Raw genomic sequence first — 21,190 nt, 5'->3', positions numbered from 1 at the left:
GATGTTTCACTATGGACATGATGATTAATCTAGACTAACCAAACCACAGTGTAAACTGTACTTCCAGCTACAACCAGAGAAGAAACTCGCAAACTGTTGCAGGATATCATCAAATCAAAACAGAAATTCAAGAGTTCCATCCATTTCATCTCAATAGTGGTTACATTCAAGTTCACAAAATTACTGTACCTCAAACTATCAGACAGAATATAACAGACAAATCCAATTGCTACAATTGCCACAGATTTCTCAGTACAGTCATACAAGGCAGTTTACATTAATGTGAAAAGGAACAATGAGTAAAATCCATGATTATGCTTAGTACAGCCTACAGCAAAACTCAAAATGAATGATGCTTATGCAATGCCCTCTTTCCCATACGTATTCACAGTCCTGCACGAACCCTGAAGTTCTTCTTTTTTCCAATTACCCTGCCTTATTTGTTGACACAGTCCCCATATATTCTATTTCTCATCGCTAATGTGACCTTAGAAAAAAGCCACATCTTTAAATCCAATTAAACCATTAAACCATTACAAGAAGAGATATTCAGACCTATGCTGTAAGATTTTTTTTTTTTTTTTTTTTTTTTTTTTAAATACCAGGCTCCTCCTGGTATTTAAAAAAAAAGAAAAAAAGAACCTTTCAGACTTGTGGTATAAACTGTCATTGTCTGATCTACTGTTGCTGAATTTTATGAACTTGAAATAATCACAACCTAGCTTCCAACACATTCCACTGTTTTTAAACCACAGTATGTATGCATACTTGGACTCTCCACTACAGACTATGACCTGGTTTTCAGATGCCCTACTTTGGTACATTCAGCACTAGCTAATCACTGGTCAGCTTTCTGCTGGCATGCTGAATACCTGCAAGATGCAATATAGCAAAGCAGAAGGGGACATGAGGAAAACATTCACCTGAACCTTTAGTTTTATAACTTTAAAGTCCATTATACCCAAGCTAGAAAAAACATACAGAAGGTCTATTCAGCACTTCTTAATTAAGAAAGTGCTTCTTAACTGGAACACAGGTCTACCAATGTAGTTTTTACATGCTGTATTTAATAGAGACATTCTGCAGGCAGTTTTTACTGTCATATCCAATCAAATGAAAAATAAGGGGGCTGTTACCACTATAAAATTACCTTGACATATTTTTATTCTTTTAGAATGATACAAAATTTCAGTAGCAGCTAATGAACATATTTAAGGAAGACTGTTGTCCATTTCTCCTTTAGCATTTCTATTCCTGCAATATGTGCTATGTGAAAATTTCATATCATTAGCAAAATGAGGGAGTCTTTGTGCATATACCTGCATCACTGATTAAGGATTTTTAGCATCAACGTATTTTAATCCTGGCTAAAAAGCCAAGCTGCAAACAGAAGCCTATATTAAGTTTGGATGATCAGCACAGATTATGACCATAATTAAGTTTAGCACCCAGGACAAACTCAGAAACTGAATTTATTTCACCAGGAATAAGTAACAACGGGGCAAATTTTTTAGATTGCTATGTAAAATGCTGGGATAGGAAGGAAAGGTGGCTGGCAGAAACTAAACTCCAAAAAGGACTAGTTAAAAACAGCGGTGTTCAAGAAAGAAAGGAAATCCCTCACAGGAAGAGTCTGTGCAAACCTAGTCTATGCCGCTGCTTGCTCCTGTCTAAGTAAAATGCAAGAAAAAAAAATCACAAACTGTGCAATAGAGAAAAGACTTACGTAATATGAAGACTGCTATCATTTTCTTTAATGTCATTTACCTTAGCTAAGAAACAATCACCACCCTCCACCAAAACAACACATGTATTCCCTGGAACAAACCTCAGCATCCATAATTATGATCCCCATTCCACTTATTTGCTTTACCTAACATTTAAAATAAAGAATCAAGTCATATGCAGCTGAGAAATTTTTAAATGTTCATTTCTGAAAACACAAACACTTGTCTTGAATGTCTCTAAAGCATCTGCAAGAAAACTTCAGACTTGTTATGCTAGTATCAAGACAAACAAAAAAGTTCTCGTCATACTTGCAGATAAGACATTCAGCATGACAAGTCTGACAACAGATACGTACGTACAAGTATTCAAATATTTCTCACAAACAGACAAAGCCACATTGAGAAAGCCTGTCTTGTTTCCCACTCCTGTCCCACCTCCCACTCATGATACAGGAATGACAGAACTCCCAGCAGATAACCATCAGAATGATTAGATAAATATTTAATGATACAAACTTCCTAGTTCTATTTTTAGATCTGAGGAAGGAAAGAGCAAATTCTGATTTGCATTCCATAAACAGAATATTCATCTTAAAAATGAGCAGCTCAGCATGAATGCACACAGAGCTCATGCTTTCCACTTACACAGAATATGAAACTATGCTTGTAAGTCAGACTTCTAGGTAATTCAAAAACTTTTATGCCCCAAATGGTTATTTACTAAAAATAAACTGCTACTGAAGTAAACAAGATAACATCCAATGCATGCTCTAATTGTTATATGAAAAATACAAACCTGTGTGAAATATAACAGTGCTTTTCTTATAGCCAGAAGGGAGACGAATGTTTCGGAGCAATCCCTTCGCTGTCAGTCGTATACGCATGTTGGATAAGGAAAATTTCGGGGACCATAACATGTCTTCAGTGCAATTAGAAGATAAGCAAGCAAGAAACAGACTCCATGTAGTGTTACATGCTATGCTTTTAAATCACCGCTGGCAGAAGTCAAGCAATTCTTGCTAAAGAAAAAAACCTTGAAGAAATAATCAAATCTCCATTCCTTTGCCCTTATTCCTTATGCACAGACAAGCAAAACCAGAAAAGGCATACACCCACAGCATAAATGCTGCTGGCAGCTTCTCCCCACCAGATGTTGTAGAAACAAAGCTCGTCCTCAGAATAAAATCGACTTAGTGATTTGGAAAACAAACAACCTCTGAATTACATCACAGTGTTCACGCTTAATCTGCTACAGGACTCTGTGGGACTGGGAGCTACACGGGGAGGAAAAAGGAGGAGGAGACGGAGGAGGAGGAGGAAGTGGGTGGTCTCCCCAGATGAATGTATCATCCAGCAGTGTCACAGACCGTGTGATTGTTCTTCAGAGACTATAGGGGAGACTACTTGAATATTCCTGGAGACATTTGGCAGCTCTCTTTCCTTAGCAAGAATCACTTCAAGGCTGCATTTTGTTGTAACAGTTTGTTACAACTGACAGGAATGTATCAAGATACACAGCTAAGGCTTTCCACTAGCTTTTCTTCTGGCATTAAACATGTCAACATTTAACATCTTAACTAATCCACAAACGTATCTGTTCTGTATGAGATCTGCTTAAAGAAAACACTATTCAGCTTGGCAGCTCAGCACTGCAGATGCTTCCATTTATCCAGAGAGGTGCATGGAAGTAGCCATCTATTTCATATCAAAACAGATCACAGCTAGTCGAGTTTGAATGCACCTAAATGCTTCTGGGCAGACACAGAAGCAGGGACAACTCGAGCCAATGTAGAATGAAGGGCAGTAAAGCGAGACGCCTCCTTTTTCAGTTTGCTTGTAGGTTCTGGTGAAGAGAATTATTTTTTATTTATTTTAAAGAGACAACAAAATCAAATACTTTCTCACTGATGCCCCACTCCTACCATTTCATCAGGCTACAGACAATGCTCTCTAGCATCCAGCCCTCAGAGAGTTCTTCTAGTTTCAGAAGCCATTAAGCCAACTTGTTCTGAAGCACGTATCACCCAAAGCAAACATAATCACACTGACAAATCTCATCCTACTGGTGAGATCCTCTCCTTACTAAAATGTGATAGGTTCGTAGCAATGTCTTATTGCTCTAAATGCACAACATTTTAAATCCTCCAGTGTTGCTAGAACTAAAAATATCAATTTGCTGTTGTATTCGAGCTCTATATCTCTCTAGTGTCACGCAAGGCAGGGCAGTAACAGTGAAGCAGCTCACTAAGCACACCCAAAGAACTGCAGCCCTTCATCCAGATATCAGATCTGCTAAACCAACCTCCACTGCGCACAGAGTGAGAAGATTGCTCAATGTTTGGTATACCAAAGTATCTATTTCCCAGCATGGTGATGCACCACTGGCTGCTTTGAAATACTGTTACACTACATCTTCAGTCTGCACAAAGTCATTAGAAATGAAGATATAAGTATAAAGTAGCTTTTTTGTTCAGTTCCCAGGACAACCTCTGCACACAGCAGTGCATGAATGATTTTATTACAATAAAACCTTCACAGATCTCTCTGAGTTTCTCTGAGTTAGTTTGGCACTAACAATGCGGGTTTATGCATCTTCGCAATGCCCTGCAATTGTAGACCTTTCTTAATTCAGCATAACCATCCAAGGGAAGTGATGATCCCTCCTGTGCTGGAAGATTATGGGCTCCTATGCTTGGAAATAGGACACAGTGGTAAGCCATAAGGCTTGTTATAGCACATTACAGTAGCCTTGTGTACTCACCATAGCTCATTAGGCCACCTCTTCAAATATTATATCACTACTGCAAAATCCTCCCTTGAAGACATCGTAAGATTTTGACTTGGCCGACAGCCAGCTTTCCAATGCCATTCAAAACCCAATATACCTGGTTTTCCACTCCTCTCTGAGCACCCACAGGAACTCTCACCTATTTTCCTCTCACCTATCATGACTTCCCAAGGGAAGGACTACTCCATGAAGTAAACATCTCTTTACCCATTTGGATTTGATGCTGTCTTCACAAAGACAGAAACAGTCTAATCACATTCAAAAAGAAAAATCCACCTAAAAAACCCCAAAACTTAAATCACCATCCCTCTCTATCTTTGCAACAGTGCCTGGGAAAAAACATTCAAGAACTCCTCATCAGCCTGTAAAAACAAAATTAGTAGAAGTACCCCAGTGAAACCTTAACTCCCTTCCTAGGAATAGGAGCTAAAACAAAGAATCTCTAGAGGGCAAGCATGATGTAATGAACCAGTTTGAAAACAGAGGAATGAATGAATCACAAGGCAAAATACGAGCAACTAAAAGCTCTATACAGACATGAAAGCTCTTGCACCAGACACCAAAGTATCTCTTACAGAGACAGAAGTAATACTTTCCTAGCTTTAGCTTGATAGATTTAGGCCGTAAAGAAACAGATATATTATAGGTGTTGTTTTTTTCCACTTTTTTGAACTAAAACCAAAAAAGCCTTTTTAGGCTCTAGGAATCCTGTCAAATTCCACAACCTAAAATAAGACTGCTTTATGCAGTTGAATGACCTGACAGAACCTACAAAAAGCACTAAAGGGATGTCAGACTCATCTAGCATGCAACATTACATTCAGAGAGCTCTTGCGAGCAGCTTGCGAGAAGACTGCCCATCCCTATTTGAATAGCTTCTACTAGAAATTTAACTCAAAAGGGTTCCTCCAATGTGGTGTTTGCATATCCGTCTCACTCTACTGTAAACTTCACTGCAGTGACTGCACATCTGTCAGTGTTGTTTTCGTACAAAAATGGCTCCTCCAGATCAGTATTCATGCTCCTATGACCATCTTGTGTCAACAAGGCACAGAGCCAGAAACATGCTTCATGGGATCCAAGCACAGCATGACAGGAACACACATTCTTTGCATTTCATACATAATATGAGGATCTGAGAGATCTTCTACAACAGATAAAGGTAATGGAAAATAGCACCAGAAAATAGTTACATAAAATAGCAAGTGATACAGAGCACAGACAGAGGAGAAAAAAACGTCATTTTATTTACTAGTGCTTCACTGCTGTCTTTCCTTCCTGGGCAAAACAAAAGACTCTGTACCGTTACAATCACATAATTCACTCCAGGTTGCTAAATGCATTAATACCTAATGACACAACCAGATTGATGGTGGGGAGAGATCTATTTTAATCCTGGCAGATTTAATGCATCTGCCACTCCCTGGGGAAAGCTAGCAATGTGACAAAAAAGCAGAGGACACTGGTATCTGCAGGCTCTAAATTCATCCTTGCAAGTCCAAGTCTCCAGTATCTGGACACATTTCTCTTGCCTCTGTTTCTTATTGCACCACTAAGAAAATCTCTGAGCAGGGTGAGCGTCTCATGGCAAATGAGTCTAAATCAGAGGCCAGACCTTTACATTCGAGATGCCCAGGCAGAAGACAAATGGCTCCGTGTCACAAGACAGCACAGGCAGTGCTGAGCAGATGGATATTACTGGCATGCCTTAATTCAAGAATTGAGAGCTGACTGCTTATGCAAAGGGAGCAGAGAAGCAAAAGACCACTTAGACTGTAAAACACTAATGCGTGACCTACATTTTCTTTCTGGAAAGTTACCACTCCCTCATCAGTTCCATTTGACCATTTTGCTCCAGTTCAAAAAACTCATCTTCCTGCAGGCAACAATGCACAGTGGCACGCTTCACAGCTTGTAGTTCCAGGACATTAAGCTCAAAGCCTAACCTAAAGAAGAAAGCCAATCTTTTCCTGTCACAGAACAGGGACTGAAATAGTAAATAGTTTAGTTTTCTTCTTGTACAAAACTTTTAACTATTATAAATTCAGCAGCTTTTCAAACAGAAGGTGATGCTGCAGTGAATTTCCAAGCAAATAGATAGAGAAATTAGGCTAGGTTGCTTCTCTTTCTTTCAACAGTGGTGACATTTACATCATCCGCCCTTTTTAAGAAAACACAATGGCAACAAACATCACAAGAATAATTTCATTTTTAACTTCCAACTTAACAAATCTTCAAATTGTTTCCCATGTACAAGATGTCCCTCCTAAGATGGTATTTATGTTAGACTTCCTCGAAGTCTGTGCTTCACTTCTTCAAAGCAAAACTGCAACTAAGCTACAGTGAAAAATATCACTCCTACTAGAGCAACATCCCTTAAAATATGAAGTTTCAGTGATCCACTCAGATGCATCAGAAAAAAACCAAAACAGTTACTTCAGTACTAGAGACTCAGGCTCATACAGAGACTGTCCTATTAAGTATTTCAACAATTGTGAGAAACCTGCATCCCTGTGTTCATGAAAGAGACACAATCATTCCCACAGCAGAAAGTCAGAAAATTTCTCTGCATTATCAAGAGTTTGGAACATGGCTAAGCTAGAGACCAATTTTCTCACAGAATTTTTAGAATTAAATAATAACAAACATAACTGAAATATCTAACTTTTAATTAAGAGAAAGGGTCCTTTCTTAAAAGTGCTATCAGATGAAATAGGGCTTGTAGCATGGTCACCATTTGGGTTATGCTACAAAAGGCCTTTAATAAATTAATTCTCACAGCCATAACTTAATTCTGCACTTCTATAGAGGTAAGAAAATGAACCTGTTTTTATTGTTGGTCCACATGCAATAGCTACACTACTTAGACTATTTTACTCTATGTTTATACAAACATTATTAGTTTGTAAGCATTCTAAGGCTAATCAAGTCATTCATACAGTCCTCATAGTTCACACGGATGGAAAACATTTAAAAAAAAAAGACCACAGCAGTCTCTTTATTGCAGCTATAAAGGCAACAAAAAATTCAATGCACAGTACTAATAACTCCATGAAGTTTAAACTCGATCTTTTCTTTACGTGTCAAGAGATAAAGAAGAAAAAGTCCTACAATTTCCAAGCTGTAAAATATTATCTGTGATCATTAAACACATACCAAAATCTAATATTGTTAACTGTTTCAACTCTATAGAGTTTATGAAATTTTCTCAAGTGTTTCCCAAATTATTCTGAAGGTAATTTATTTCTCAAGCCCAGCAGGGTAGGGCATTAGGAGACACTGAAAGGAAAGTTGAATTGGTTCAAAATCAAGTTTTGCTTTCTACAAAAATGCCAGACTACACAGACTTTTTTTTCTTAAATGGATACAATTACTTACACTACTGATATACAGTGTGTTACAAGTTGTCAAAGAGAACTACAATATTATCTATCAAAGCTTTTGGGTTTTACTTTAAGACCATTGGAATTTTATTTTTTATATGAATGACATGTTTCTGAACTGAAGATTGTTACACATTTAATAACCTCGCACTTGCAGAAATAGATACTCAAGAAAAATGAGATCTCAACAATCCTGGTAGCATCCATATCATATAGCTGGGAAAGTGCACTGAAAGTGAGCACTAAGGTATAGCCAAAAATAAGTGCTCAAATTAGTGAGACAAACTGTCCTCTGCATGTTTTGTTCATACCAGTTTCATGACCGACAATTAGAACCGTCATCAAAAGCACTGTTTTTCCTATCATGTTTTTAGCTCACTTGAGCTCCCCAGTCTTACTCTATGACTAACTATGAACGCTTCTGTTTGCAAACACATCAAGGTCTTTTTAAGTACACATGCAACTCTACTTGCACAGTTTCTCTTACAAATTTCAAAAGTTTGTCTCCAGACAATGAAAACACAGAAACAAAAACAAAACAAAAACCCACCGCATACCAAGAAAGCCCTTCAGATCCAAGAAGAAACAATGGAGAAACAGAGCTAATAAGCTGCTCAACCAGACATCCCTCATCAGTGGAGTAACCTTCCATTACCACACTGAAAACTACTGATGGTAAATTAAATCAAAGCAGTTGCAGAAGACCTAAGCATGTGACATTCATAATAATACTCAATCAGCTCTCAGTTTAAATTTCTCTAATTTTTAAAAGAAAACTTACACATTAAGAACGGTTATGCTTGTATTTACAAATACATGTATCATGATGTATTTTAAGACTTGCAAGGTTTTTTTTTGTTTTGTTTTTTGTTTTTTTGTTTTTGGTTTTTTTGCTTCGTTTGCTTTCTAGATACCAGAAGTGCAAGTATTTTAAGGGTAACCTTTTTATCAAGGAATATCTCAGATAAAAAGAAACAGATGTTTACCTCCTGTTTCCTCCAGACTTAAGCAGGGCATGAAAGAAACTGAATCTCTGAAAGTATTTCCCATAAACTTTGCTTTGAACTACAGTATTGTGTTAGCAAATGCATCCTATTCCATTGTATGAGCTTCAGTGAAAAGCCAGCAGCAGCCACCTCTATGAGCCTGCTCCAAGAGAGGTCTTCATGAACTGTTAAAATCATACCAACACTATCATTCATTTTTGCAATTAGCCACCTGACTGAAGACATTTCCTCCCCAGTGTTATATTTCTCACAGATGATTTAATTAAAACAAGAAGCCTTTTAAACTCTTAGGTGGCTAAGAGGACAGAGCATCATCTTTCCTGATGCAGTGTGTACAGCTTCTGAATGAAAATTGTTTTTCATTGCTTCTCCAGCCTTCTTTAGTAACTGGTTCCAGTACACATGCTCTATCGTAACAGAGATAAGTATGACATAGATCACTCTATTCTTATCTGATAATACTTAATGATATTATCCAACAGTTGCCTGAGCTTTCCTGACAACAGTGCTGTGCCATAAGCATAAATTATCCATAGTATACCATATGTCCCTTTCAGAGTCACTGAACAGAAAGGATAAAGGTTCCCAGCAAAGATTTGCACGTTTCATTCCTAAAATAGCAGCTTTACTTTTGGAACTGCCAAAGACAACATTTACTTGCAAAAAGAAATAACTACACCATTACACCTAAACTTCAGTCAAGAATGCAGATGAGATTTAAATATTCCCTTCCTATGTACATTGTAGTATATTATCCAGGTATTAGAGGTAGATCACTGTTCCTATAGGGAGACCTGGAGAAACAAAGGAAAGAGCACCAACTGAAAGCATTTTAAAGAAAGTTTTGTCATAATTACATTAAGATATTACATTTAGCATACAAGTATACTGTGATTCAAAATTAGCAAGGTAATAAGTAACAAAACATATTTTGCCCAAGAAGTTCATTTTCCCTTGGCAGTAAAGCCAGCGTTATAAGATAAGCCACAGAACGTGTAGAAATTTATTGGTCCACTGGAAGATCACTCATGAGAAACAGAGTTGAGAAAAAAAATGCTTGTATTTTACTAGGGAAAAAAAAAAAAAAAAAAGAACAGCAGCAAATCACTAGTCTCTCCAGGTCTACAGGCATGCTAGCAGCACGCCGCATCTTGTTTTTCAAGCGTATCCTGGCATTTTGCAACTTCTTTCAGTGAATGGAAAATGAATAACACGTACAATCTGAACAGAAATGATACTGTATAAATGCTTGCTATTTTTTCAGCCTTAAGAAAGTATTAACAGAAGCTTGACAATTAATGCATTGATAAGGTAATCAATATTTTCCCCCCTATAGAGTCCTGCTTTATGACATAACAGGATTGACTCTTCAGGCAGAGCACGTGCAAAAAATAGAAGTGAGGTTCAACTCAGTCATTGCATGAGGCTAAAAGCTGTAGAGTTAACTAACGAGTTAACCATGAAATAAGAGAACAAAAGCTTTAACTAAATACAATCATTAGAACAAGGCTGCATTGTAATATCAAGGCAACTAAAAGAAGAAAAAAAGATGTTGGGCTCCATTCTACATGGTACCAGCTGGCATTACTTCAGTTCATTTTAAAAAAGATCATTTGTCTCTTCTTAAAGTTTAAGACGTTGTACATTGAATATCCATACAGGCACACAATATTTTTATTGTTCAGTTAAAAACTATCTGCAACTGTGAAGATGGAAAAAAAAGTCTTGCTTCTCTATCAGAAAGTTTGTTTACATATATAGAACATTATACTAATGCTCTACGTAAGTTACAAAGCTATTAACGTGTAAGTCTAACAAGTTAATCACCCAATTTTGGAAGCTGATTCAGTACAAAAAACAGGTTTTGTAAGACAAACACTAAAATGCAGCTACTCAGCTGGCAGAAGTAAGATGCTAAAGAACATTTGTTGAAAAAAATCACTAAACATTATGGCTGTTTTGGACTTTACAGTCACATTCTTAATGCACCAGTAATACTTCAAAGATACGTAGTCACATTCTCTATTAGCTTGGAAAAGATGGATCACAACAAAAATTACACTAAACTTGCAAAAAGGGTGAGAGCACTAACTGTTTTTTTGCATAGAAAATAGAGAAAAAACGTTGTGACAGTTGTAAGAAAGAGTCATATTTAAGTTTCTAATCCAAAGACAACACAGCTTCTCCCTTATCACAAGTTACCTCAACCTAACTAAGCAAAATATTCCTCCTAGCAGTATCACCTTCTGCACTTCTATGTATAAAGGACCACATACACAAGCTCATGTTTAGATATTGCACTGTCAGGCAGTATCTAAAATGTTACTTCAGGCGAATATCAGGTAGAGTAACAAACAGAATAAACACTCTGTCTTGTTATATGAGGAAAGAACTGACTTGTAATAATAAGAAATCTCAAGCAAAGCACTCGGTCACGATTGTTAGTCAGACACTTGACATACAAAAAAGGTAAGAGACAAAACATTAGATTCACATTCATGCATTAGTCAAAAACATACTATCACAGTACCCAAGTGACAGGTCAGAATAGTTTCACTCAGCAGCTCCAGATTCAAATTCATAACACCTGATTAGTTACAGCACCTCTTTGAGAAAGACATCTGCTACTCGCTCAGGAGACACGGGGCTTCCCAGTGAACCTCACTATCTTTCAAAAAGCGGTTTTCAGTAATTTCAGCAGCTTTTAATTCAGCAATAACTCACTGATGCTCAGGAAACTATTTTGACTGCATATTCTCTTGAAAAAGACCTAGAAATTTCTGTGAATAGAAATCTGAAGGCCTCTCTCTCTCCCGGCAGAGAGAAACTAGCACTAGGTGCCCTGACGGGCATAACCACTGAAAACAAATACAAGATCAAGTCCTTGAACTCCACCAGATTTTGGAACACCATCTGCCACTTAATCAGTTGCCACTCCTCCCTTGCCATCCAAGCAGACACATGCACTAACAAGTTTGCATAATTTCATCTTCAAGTGTAGTCTGCAGTGACAGAAACACAGGCAGCTGAGACCAACAGGGTAGCTACCATGAACCTTCCAGAAAAACCTGTTATTCTGCATGACTATTTATGTTAAAGCCACAACACATGAGTTTTAATCATTACTTACCTCAGCGTGGCTAAACAACAAAATCTACATCTAAGTTTCATTACCACATTTTTTCCCCTCCTGTTGTTAGTGTTAAACCTTCTTATGCTTCACTGGAAACAGAATGACAGAACAGACTGCATATTCTAAAAACTGGGTAAACAGAAAACATTAAGTAGACAAAACAAGACTTCACCTTCTATCAGTTGAAATCAGAATCTGTGATGGTTCATAGAATTTGTTGCAAAACTATTCTTCCAAGAAAAGAAATAATATACTAATATAATGTGTAAATCAAATTAAAGTTCCACTTCAGAGTATGTAAAAATACTTTCAGAGAACTCACCAGGACCAGAAGCCGACAAACTTTGATGTCTGTTTTTTCCAGGAGTACCTATGATATTCAGAATAGAAAGCAGAATTATGCTTCAAGTCAGTAAAAGGAGAGAGTTGCACTTTTGAATCTCTTTCTATATAACTTCCTCACGATCTAGGTAGTTTTAGTGTCATCCTTGTGATGACTGATTGCATGTTTGACAGAAAGACTTGACATGATAAAAAGTTAAATTATTTGGAAAATGAATTCCTATCATGTCAAACATTTTTTCTACTTTGATTATCACACTTCACTTAAGCCAGGTATCACTGTTTGTTTATTCTATTATCTTAAACGAAAGAACAAAATGAACAGATAATGGAATAAAAAAAGGCAACAATAAGTAACTACCTGTACTAATCATATCTTATCAAATAAAGCATCAATTTTTTTCCAGCTATATACTCCAGTTAGTTTATTTACATAAAGCAGGTACAAAATGTGCTACCTAATCAAGTTAAATATAAATAAAAACAGTGAGAAGGTTAATCTACCATTACTGCATTGTTTTAGTGTTAAGTGAAAAACGAACTAAGAACCTCATTATTTTGAAGGATATCAATTTAAGGAAAACACTTTTTGCTAGGTTTAAGCATAAAAGTTACAAGCAGAAGTTTACAGAAGGTCTTTTTAGAATACCTATCACATTCAGCTTTCTTCTTCCCCATAGTAGGCATGTCAATGTGATTTGTATCACAACTGTACTTATTTCCCTCAACCTGAATCCTGTGAGAGCATATTTGCACCCAAAGTGAATTTTTTTTATTACTTAATTTGTCAAAGGAGTCAGATATATTCTTTGATCCAATTTGACTTAAGAAATAAGTAATTACAATTAAATACTGAAGATAAAGCAAATATCTGATACCGAAATGCAAAGTTAAGTACATACTACTCTAAACTGTCAAAGCTGGTCAGCAAGATCTCACAAGAATACTGCTGAAATTAAACAGAGAAACTTGGGAATGTCAGTTTGAGTCTTATCTTGTAAGTATATGATCTTATAAGCAGGCTACAGAACATAATTCAACTTGATGTTACCAAGTGCTTCAAGTCCTTACAGGATACAAGTTTAAAGCAGGCAGTGTACTTGAAATACAGTCACTTTTACCTCCAGATAAACAAATACATACAGAATATCTTGTAGAGCCAATCTCCAATACCATGAACTACACATTGAAAGAAAGGACTGACCATCTCAATTGCCCAAGTTATAGAGCATAGCTTCTCTTTCTCAAGATGGATAGACACAAGAATGTAATTGAAAATATAACTTTACCCAATAACTGATTGCCTCTAGCCTCACTGACTTTCCTTGCTGAGTGCAATGGTGTTGATTTTGGTGTGCATTGGTTCAGGGAAGCACACCTGGCCTTGGCTCCTAGAAGAAGAAGAGACTTAAATCAGGTTTAAAAGTACAGTTACGTCAGCAAATAAAGACATGTCTAACATCACATATTTACTGTACCAGATGCATGAGTCTACTCAAATAAATATAAAAAGAGGCATTCTCTAGAAAATTTAAGGCTACATTTAAACTCAACTTTGTTTTTACCAGAACCTACTACTGAAGCAATAAAATATAATTTTAATAAAGCTTATTAGGAGAAGAAAAAGTAAGGAAAGACTTCGCCTCAACACTAAGATAGTATTACTTAAGTCACTTAAGCACTTAAGCAAACAAAACAGCTACAGGAAAGTTGGCTGAAAGGGACCTCCAGAAGCCAACTCATCAGCCTCCCATTAGAGCACAGACACCACCAAGATGAACTTAGTCAGCCATGACCGGCTGAGTCCTGAAAACTTCCAGGAATGGAGATCCTATGGCTCTACTGGACGATATGGTCCTGTACCACTTTTCCTCATAATTCTTCCCAAAACGTTGGGTCTCCCACTCCATAATTTGTGATTATTGCTACATTATCTGGTACTACTGAGTTTAGTGTAATCATCTTTGTTCAAGTAATTGCAGATTGTTACAATACCTCCCCTCACTCTTCCTTTCACCTGACTAAGCAAGCCTCACTCCCTCAACCTCTCATCACAAGTTGTGCTCCAACACTATCTTCCCAAGTCTGTTGTTTCCAAATAACCTTCTTGAGATGGGCAGACCCCATAACAGAACAGCCCAAACGGAGCTTCACAAATACCAAGGAGAGAGAACACCAAATTCTGGCCTTAATGCTCCTGGAGGTGCTGAAGGCACACTTCCAGCCCCCAAATCACTGAAGTTATTGAACAATGAATAACTGCACTGTATATCCTTGGCCTGACAAAAAAAAAAGCATCGACTTGTCAGGCAGTCACATAATTTTTGTTTGTTTCAGTGATTTACAGTTTCTGGCAATGTCTGCCTCTTATCACTGTTTACTATTTTAAAGCATGTCATTATAGCATGACATTTGGCGGGCTTAAAACTTAAGCCTAAAGCAGAAGCATTGTATTTAATTAGGTTTATCCAATTACAATAACCAGTTCACCACAAAGATGGTCAGAAGCAAGCTGATTATAACTAGGATTTACAGGACAAAGAGCACAAGCTTATTTATCTGCTCCCATTATGCCTTTAATTTTAGTCAGAGAATGAGTTGTCAGCTGCTGTTTGTGGCTTGAGTGGAATAGCACTGATGGCTTATAGAGAAGTCCTGGCTCAAACAGAAACAGGAACCAAAACACTAATGTAAAGTCAGAAAAAGCATTTTAACTAAATTTCCTTTATCACCAAAGGATGAAGCACAGTTATCTATCTCCATTAAAAACAAAGCAGATCTCTGCTTCCTCTTAGTCATCTAAGAGAATATCAAGAAAAAGAAGCATGGAGAGGTAAGCTGTTAGTGCAGTTCTTTCCTTTGAACGATAAGACAATGCCATTCATTCAAGAAGAGGCTTCATCTAGTAACATCTCATTCAAAGAGTTACATCCATTCTGTAAGGTCCTGGTAGGGGCAAATGTAATTTCAAGTCTGCATGAGGAAAAGCACAACCATATCCAAAGGATAAATTCAAAGTAGATCTATCCTACAGATCAGCAGCAGCTACAGAGTCTGTGCCTGAGCTTCGTGACAAAAAAGAAGGACACTAGAATAATGTAAAACTTGAATAATGATGCCCACAACATAATACATTTAGTCCCAGTACCATTCTCAGCCATACTGCTCTTGCAAGTCCACATCACAGCACAGACTGCCTCCTCATTTGCCTGAAATAACCAATCAATCACAACAATTCAAATAATGTTTTAGCTTTCTTATGAAATCTTACGAAACTTGAAGCACTGATGTGATTCTACTTTCTTGCAGTACGCTACTGCTAAATATACATTACTTCAGGTGGCAGCCATGTGCAAAAGGTAAGGCGCTGCAACAGCAGTAGCTATAGTTTCACCATAGCTACAGATTCAGATACCTTTTGGAGTTGCTTTCAATGAGAGTAATCTAGGTCTTGGTACTGCTTTCAAAGAGACAGATCCAGAAGTTCCATTCTGGCAGGCTTTTGAAGGCCATTCTCCATTCTTGATGATGACTGTGGCATTTGTAGCTACAAGAGAGAATGATGGAGAATTTGGTCAATCATTTTGGTTTCTCCTAGCTTGGAGAAAATTAAATCCTAAAATAAACCCATTTCATTATTCAAGTTAGAAGAAATAAAAGTTGGAATAAAAATATTATGAACTTTTGTTATTTTCTGTACAGACTGATTAACTAACAGATTAGTCCCTGGATGTTGCAAACACACTGGACGTACAGCTTTGAACCTTGCACAGGAGGTGGGTATGTGCAAGAGAATACTGATAACAATGTCATACAAACATGTCATACAAAGACATTTCAGTTTGACTAAACCAAGAAAGATCAGTCTGAAGTCATCCTGGCCACTGAACTCACTGGTTTGTGCATTTGTTTTTTAACAAAATAAAAAAAAAAGAGAACTACCTCAAGCAGCATCTTTCCCTTTTCCTTCTCATTTGAATAGAGAGATACATGCTGCCAAACAAGTTTTAAGCAAAGTTTCTGCAGTACGCATTCATAAAAGTTATTTCCTCAATGGCAAAAGTCTTTAGATGTTGACCATCCAACACATACTTCTCTCATCAGAGGAGAGCTGAAGCCATACAGGGAAAAAAACAAAACAAAACAGAAAAAAAGAGCAGATACTCAATTTAAGAAAAGGACATTTTCTGTCTCACGTAAAAAAATTAGATTTCCAACAAAGCAGTTGCTGCATAAGATATTTATCTCCATTTCAGTGGGTCTTCAGAGAGGTTTGGTTTAGTGCCACAACAGAAAGTTTTAGCTGTAGAAAGAAAATTGTAATGTGGGGAGAGACAATGTCTTGTCTTAGTTCTGCAGCAAAAAATATGAAAAGATTTCTGAAGTAAATACTGATTGAAAATACTTCAGCTCAAACAGCAAAAAGTTATGGTGATAGTCAGCATTCTGACACATTAAGAGTAAGAAGTTGACATCACACTTACCAGAGCATAAGCAAAAACTAAATCACTCTGGTATAGGTACCATGCTGTTCATTTTTTTTTTTTTCTTCAACTACTCATTAGGGGAAGCATTGGGAAGAGAGATTAATAAACGGTGACTCATAAAATATCAAGTTTGCCTCAGATTAGTGAGTGTTTTATGAGGCTGATTTTAAAGTAACAAGAAGTACACATCTAATACTATTTATCAAAATCGAATGCAGTCTTAAGATTATTTTCATGTCAATTTAAATACACTAGCATCATTCATCCAAAAGTTAACTCCTTCGGAAAATGCTTCTTGACCACAAATCAGTCCAATATTTAAACAGGAAGAAAGAACAGAACTCCTTTTTCTTTCGTTTCTGGTACATGTGACAAAAGTTTTCTATTTTTTTTGTTTGTTTTTAAAATAAAGGAGATAGATTTCCTCTTAAAGTACAAAAACTAAACATCTGCAACAGAAATTTACACATGAGAAACAATTTACATAATACATCAACTCTGCAGTTGATAGAATCTGACCCTGTCCAACAGCAGATGATTTAAGTTAACTTGTTCTAATGAAGTATGAACTCTGAAGCAGTCCATTTTTTTCTGGGAGCTACTAAATTAAGAACTTCAGCTCAAAGTTCACTGCAGCCAGCTACTGCCTGCCCATAAACTGCTGTGCTACTTTCCAATAATTCACAAGCACACCATGGAAGGAACACTTTGGGGATAAGAGCACTCCTGGTGCAGAATCAGTGAGGCACCGTTCACTACATTAGAAGCTGTGGAGTCAGACAACTGGACTTGCCTTTTTCTATGAGTAGATGCTGCAGTCTTGATGAGATAACAAGTTTTAAAACAGTCTCATCAATTGTAAGAGCTAAACATTTCAACACAACTCGATAAGTGCTCTTTTTTCAGTCAAGTATTGACCATACAGAAATGTATCTCAAGGTAAATTGCTAGAACTTTTAACCTCTAAAACACAACTTCTTTATACGCAATTATTTTAATGCAAGTTAAGTTTCTTCTCTTAACCTGAGAGTTTAAATATTTCAGTATGTTCAATCTTAGTATTTTCAGCTCAAGACTGAAATTGTAGAAGTTTTATTCATGTTTTTGATGCTCAAACTGACATGCATGCAAAGTATGTTTTTAATATCAATAGCATTTCAAATTTCATAATCTCCACATTTCTCAGATAGCAAGAGTCTCTCTAGAGAAAAGAATTATAAAAATCAAATGATCATTAGACAGAAGAGTAATGCTGCTGAAATGATCAGTCCAACAATATCTCGTAACAAAGGGCTGAGCTGACACAGCAGGAGGGACACTTTGTTTTGTAAGTTTTTTTCCCCACAAGATGAAATCCTTAAACAAAAAAAGCAAAATGACTTCGTAAATTTAATGCAATTGAGAAGATGACAGTAGTTCATTATAGATTTCCTGACATTCACAGCACAAGACTATATTCCTGATTTTGTCAGGACACACAAATCTAATAAAAGCTCTTAAAATAAAGACTTTTTCCTGACATTACTGCATAGAGGACTAACTGAAAGACAAGGAGAAAAAAGGAATAGCACTGAACATTCATTATACATGAAAACAGATTATCAGACTGAAATAATTCTTAAGAAGTTTAGCAATTTTAACCAATGAAAATCACCTCACTGAAAAATCAGCAAATCAAAACATTTCATACATTCACCACAATCAAGTTATGAGCTTTAAAGAAGAAATAAAAAGAAATACAACCTACTTCTTTTCCCAGTAAACGAGGTTAACAAAGGAATAATACAAAAGCTGTAAGATCCCACTATCAGCAGTGTCAATAAGGTAATATCACAGTGGCTTCCTGAATCAGTTGGTGGTGTTAGTGTAGAATTGATGAAAATATCAGGAGAAAAATTAGTTTCTGTGCAACTGCGGAGTCCTCCTGGTATAGTCATTTAAAAAGGATCAGAACAAGCTTGAAGTCAAAGCCAGACTGCAGCCATGTTCAACCTCTCATTTTCCTCTTGCTTGCTCTTTGTGAATCGGAGTGGAAAAAACTGTAAGCTTTGAGCCAGTGGACAAAACAGATTAAAGCAGCTAGCAAATCATTCTAAATAAGGAGTCCTCATTTGGATACTTAATCTGCATACATTTCTTTGTTATGAAGCAATGACCCTCTCCTTTGTTACATGTGGAGTAAAAGGAAGAGAGGACAAAGCTGCTTGGGAATTCCAGATACAGTTCTAAAACTGAACAGCAAAAGTCAACATGGCTGTCAGGGCAACAGAACCAGCCTGATTACAGAGAAACACGCAGTGCATATTTTATTACGCATACTCTTATTCCTTTGAGGAATATGCTAGTTTTTCATTTTTAATGAAGTCACTACAGGAAATAAAAAAGAACAAGAGAAAATTTAGCTATTATATATGCATGCATGTGCATATAAAAAGTGAAGCTGTATGTTAAAACATAGTTGTTTGTTGTTGGTTTTTTTGTTTTGCCTTTCTTTTTTTTTCTTCCAGTCCATCGAAGGCAGATTTCAAAAGAAGGCTGGCACAAAGCAAATGCCTTTGCCTAGTCTCGCTGATGAAATAAACAATGCAATTGTAGCAGCACATTTGAATGTACTCATCTGAATATGCACAGCTGGAAACACTGATATATCTGACAGAGTTAGCTGAGTGTTAATTTCTTCACATTTTTACCCCTATAACTACCACGACAACTGGTTCAAATGCTGGGTAGAGCTTCTAATTTAAGTTAATTCTGACATTTTTCTCCTCAATTTTGACCAGGATGGACTTGCTTCAGGTCATGCAGCAGTGCTTACAGTTATAACAGAAATGATAAATTACATTCAATGTTGCACCTGCTAAAAGCACTTTTGCCTATCTGCTCATGATCTCATCTTCACATTTTGCCCCTGAACACTAAAAGCTGACATGATCTAGTTCAACACAAGCTTTTAGTATAAGAAAAACAAACATGCTATTTCAAATATTGTGGCAAGAAATTCAGAGTTCATACTAATTTCTTATTAAACTTATCAATTTCTACTCAAGAACACCCATTGCTTTCATCATGTTTCTTGACAAAAGAGGAGCCATACTGAAATTTCTGTTCAACAAATCAAAATCCAAAGCTCGAAGTTCCTTCACATGGTATGTTTGCAGAAGGAATGTCTTTAGCTAAAAGGCAAAGAGTAAGATCTAAAACTAGTAAGAAGTAAGATGAGAATTCATGCAGGATTCCTTTAAAGGGGACTTTTCTAAACAGATGTTGCCAGATATGAGTTTAAATTACTTACAATTACTACTGAAAAGACTCCTCTCACTCTGAGTGCTGCTGAGTGATGAGATACTAGGTGTTCTCTCCAGCACTGATCTTTTGACAGGCACTTTGGATTTGGAGAGTAGTTTACCAGAACTAGCCCGGGAAGCTGAAGAATTTTTCACAGAAGCATACTTGTCTCTCGGCAAAGATCCTAGACCTGTCAAATCACAGAGGGAAGGATAAAGGGAGGTGAGAAGTAAAAAGAACAAAGTTAGAAGAAAACTTAAACAATTACTTCTTCTACACGTATGCCTACAAACAGAAATATTTACACATATTAGAAATATATATATATAAAGGCAATTATCTCATACTTACATGGTAAATAAAATAAACATACTTAGTTTTTAAGCTCCTCCCTTGCCACAAATGCTGTAAATACAGCAAAACAGTTCTGAGTACCTAAAAATCCTCATTTTACCTTCATACTGACCTGAGACTTACATCAAGAACTGGTCTTAATAAGACTGGCTTTCAAGGCAGACATTTGCATGCACATAAAAACTTACTACTTGCATTCCACCTCCGTGTATTATGGTTAGCTGTGCTGGCAATCCCATGAAAATACTACCCTTGCCTCAAGATGACCTAAGACAGATTCTTTTGTTTCTTCCCAGCCCCAAACACATACTGTTTTTGGCTTTTTTTTTTCCCCATTTCACAGAATACTATGTAAGATAGTCTGCTTTCGAGGACAAACAACACAAAAGAATTAAATTGTGCTCATGCCTTAAAACTGACTGGTTCTACAAAACTAGTTAAACAGTACATCTTGGAACCAAGTTCAATGGTCAGCTAGTGCAAACACATTTTTGTATTAACTACTACCCTAATTTGAGCTCACTGAATATAAATGCCCAATAGCTAGGTTAATGAAGCTATTTAGAAATGGGAAGTGTGCCATCTTCAGACAGCAGCTTCCTCTCATACTGCTAAAAATGTGGTTGCTTTGTTAATAAGAACATTTCAGAGTAGTTAATTAACTTTCTGTTTATTCTTCAAAAG

At 36.7% G+C, this 21,190-nt stretch overlaps 1 protein-coding gene across 7 annotated transcripts in view; it reads right to left on the bottom strand.

Annotated features, from left to right (window-relative positions):
* Nucleotides 1–21,190, bottom strand: part of MTUS1 (microtubule associated scaffold protein 1) — a 111,296-nt gene that overhangs the window by 46,958 nt on the left and 43,148 nt on the right. For 6 of the 7 annotated variants that reach the window (XM_031588647.2, XM_090139375.1, XM_031588646.2 and 3 more), the window contains 4 exons: nt 20,160–20,342; nt 15,796–15,927; nt 13,670–13,771; nt 12,361–12,408 (listed from right to left, as the gene is read on the bottom strand). In XM_031588647.2, the coding sequence (XP_031444507.2) occupies nt 12,361–12,408; nt 13,670–13,771; nt 15,796–15,927; nt 20,160–20,342 (465 nt within the window). Of the gene's footprint in view, nt 1–2,523; nt 3,161–12,360; nt 12,409–13,669; nt 13,772–15,795; nt 15,928–20,159; nt 20,343–21,190 lie in introns of those variants that run through there. The other variant, XM_031588650.2, reaches the window with a different exon arrangement.

This window comes from Phasianus colchicus, chromosome 4 (genome assembly GCF_987193195.1).
Source record: "Phasianus colchicus chromosome 4, bPhaCol1.hap1.1, whole genome shotgun sequence".
NCBI lineage: Eukaryota > Metazoa > Chordata > Aves > Galliformes > Phasianidae > Phasianus > Phasianus colchicus.
This window is presented reverse-complemented; position numbering and strand designations above follow the sequence as displayed.